The sequence below is a fragment of the Oncorhynchus nerka genome, linkage group LG10 (assembly GCF_034236695.1).
Source record: "Oncorhynchus nerka isolate Pitt River linkage group LG10, Oner_Uvic_2.0, whole genome shotgun sequence".
NCBI classification, from domain to species: Eukaryota; Metazoa; Chordata; class Actinopteri; order Salmoniformes; family Salmonidae; genus Oncorhynchus; species Oncorhynchus nerka.
In genome coordinates, this window is record NC_088405.1 from 4,539,794 (window position 1) to 4,543,128 (window position 3,335).

The window sequence follows — 3,335 nt, forward strand, 5'->3', positions numbered from 1 at the left end:
GAACACGTTCTCATTTACAGCAACGACCTGGGGAATAGTTACAGGGGGGTGAATGAGACAGTTGTAAGCTGGGGATGACTAGGTGGCCAGGATAGTATGAGTGTCATGGGATCTTTAGTGACCTCAGAGCCAGGACACCTGTTTAACGTCCCATTCAAAAGACCCTACACAGGGCAATGTCCCCAATCACTGCCCTGGGATATTTATTTATTTTTGACCAGAGGAAAGGGTGCCTCCTACTGGGCCTCCAACACCACTTCCAGCAGCATCTGGTCTCCCATCCAGGGACCGACCAGGACCAACCTTGCTTAGCTTCAGAAGCAAGCCAGCACTGGGATGCAGGGTGCTATGCTGCTGGCTATATCATGGATGGTGAGTCCTTGTATTCAAAGCTCTGTCGCATGAGTTTGAGAGGGAGACATTCCTGTAGCCCCATCTTTCAGCTGTTTACAAAATCAATGGTGGGGGTGGTAGTTTTGTTATTTGTAAGAATTGCAGATTGCCCCTTTAAGCCTTCACGAGAAAATCCAAAATATCCACACAGTTTATTATTAGAATTGACATTTTAGAGAATATATATTATGATGTATTTATGGAAGAAACCAATGTATTGTCTTCTGGTATTTAACAAAACAAACTATATAGTCGTGTAATCAACTTGCTGTATACTTCTGTTTTCAGCTAAACACTGCATTAACCTTACGCTATTTTACTAAGCAGGCAGTGTCATTTTTTTAAAGCATTTTGAATTCAATTGGATTGTAAATATCAGCTATGCATAAATATATAAACAGAGAGCAAGAGGAACATGTTGTAACGATGAAACAAGGTGATCTGAGTTAATTATATATTAGCCTGTGAGATATGTTATAAGAGCTCGGATCAGTCCTGGATCCTACACGCCCATTTCAAGGACACTGAGTTTTACTACTCAACACAGTGTCAGTGTCAGTCTGTGAGGGAGATGTTGTAGTCAGGATCTTATGAATCTGTATCCTGACGTGTGTGTACATATATATTAATACATCATGATCTCTTTAGGAGCGTCCTCCGTGGGCCTCTGCTGCTCCTGTCTGTGTGTGTAGGCAGCGTGCTCAAACAGATACACCAGGAGGATGGCTAGCAGACTCAGCACCATGTAGGGGATCAGCAGGAAGTATCCCATCTGGAACTCTGAGGTCTTGTCCTTCAGGTAGACTGAAACGCTTCCCACGTCGTTCTTAACCAGGTCTTCAGACATGTCGGTCAGCTGGACGTTCACTACGTACAGGATGAGCACCAGGAAGGAGAAGCACGCTGGGGCAAAGAACAAAGGGGAGGTTAAAAAGAGTACTACTACTATTAGTACTAATACTACTGCTACTACTACTACTACTACTACTACTACTACTACTACTACTACTACTACTACTGCTACTACTGCTACTACTATTAGTTATACTACTATTAGTTATACTACTATTACTACTACTACTAGTTATACTTATACTATTAGTTATACTACTGTTAGTTATACTACTATTAGTTATACTACTATTACTACTACTACTAGTTATACTTATACTATTAGTTATACTACTATTAGTTATACTACTATTACTACTACTACTAGTTATACTACTACTATTAGTTATACTACTATTACTACCACTACTAGTTATACTACTACTATTACTACTACGGAGTCAATCACCACCTTCCGGAGACACCTGAAACCCCACCTCCTTAAGGAATACCTAGGATAGGATAAAGTAATCCTTCTCCCCCCCTCCCTCCCCCCCCTTAAAAGACCTAGATGCACTATTGTAAAGTGGCTGTTCCACTGGATGTCATAAGGTGAAAGCACCAATTTGTAAGTCGCTCTGGATAAGAGCGTCTGCTAAATGACTTAAATGTAAATGTAAATGTATTAGTTATACTACTATTAGTTATACTACTATTAGTTATACTGCTATTACTACTACTACTAGTTATACTACTACTATTAGTTATACTACTATTAGTTCTACTACTATTAGTTCTACTACTACTAGTTATACTACTACTATTAGTTATACTACTATTAGTTATACTACTATTAGTTCTACTACTAGTTATACTACTACTATTAGTTATACTACTATTAGTTATACTACTATTAGTTATATTACTACTATTAGTTATACTACTATTAGTTCTACTACAACTGTTAGTTCTACTACTACTACTACTACTACTATTAGTTCTACTACTATTAGTTATACTACTATTAGTTATACTACTACTATTAGTTATACTACTAATACTACTACTACTACTTTTAGTTCTACTACTTTTACTACTACTACTACTACTATTAGTACTACTACTATTAGTTCTACTACTATTAGTTCTACTACAATTAATGATACTACTACTACTATTAGTTATACTACTATTAGTTATACTACTACTACTACTATTAGTTATACTACTATTAGTTCTACTACTACTACTACTATTAGTTCTACTACTATTAGTTCTTCTACTACTACAACTACTACTATTAGTTATACTACTATTAGTTATACTACTACTATTAGTTATACTACTACTACTATTAGTTCTACTACTATTAGTTCTACTACTACTACTATTAGTTCTACTACTATTAGTTCTACTACTATTAGTTCTACTACTACTACTATTAGTTCTACTACTATTAGTTCTACTACTATTAGTTATATTACCATTACTACTACTACTAGTTATACTACTACTATTAGTTATACTACTACTATTAGTTATACTACTATTAGTTATACTACTATTACTACTACTACTAGTTATACTACTACTATTAGTTATACTACTATTAGTTATATTACTATTACTACTACTACTACTACTATTACTACTACACAACCTTCAGGTATTTCATATGGGACTAAATAGGGCTTGAACCCACAACCTTCAGGTATTTCATATAGGACTAAATAGGGTTTGAACCCACAACCTTCAGGTATTTCATATAGGACTAAATGGGGTTTGAACCCACAACCTTCAGGTATTTCATATAGGACTAAATAGGGTTTGAACCCACAACCTTCAGGTATTTCATACGGGACTAAATAGGGTTTGAACCCACAACCTTCAGGTATTTCATACGGGACTAAATAGGGTTTGAACCCACAACCTTCAGGTATTTCATACGGGACTAAATAGGGTTTGAACCCACAACCTTCAGGTATTTCATATAGGACTAAATAGGGTTTGAACCCACAACCTTCAGGTATTTCATATAGGACTAAATGGGGTTTGAACCCACAACCTTCAGGTATTTCATATAGGACTAAATAGGGTTTGAACCCACAACC

The 3,335-nt window shown here is 36.1% G+C and overlaps 1 protein-coding gene across 1 annotated transcript in view; it reads right to left on the reverse strand.

Annotated features, from left to right (window-relative positions):
* Positions 1-526: 526 nt before the first annotated feature.
* Positions 527-3,335, reverse strand: part of LOC135573638 (clarin-3-like) — a 5,274-nt gene continuing 2,465 nt past the window's right edge. Inside the window, exon 3 of the mRNA XM_065022933.1 lies at positions 527-1,296. Coding sequence (XP_064879005.1) covers positions 1,019-1,296 — 278 coding nt within the window. The 3' untranslated portion in view covers positions 527-1,018. The remainder of the gene's footprint in view (positions 1,297-3,335) is intronic.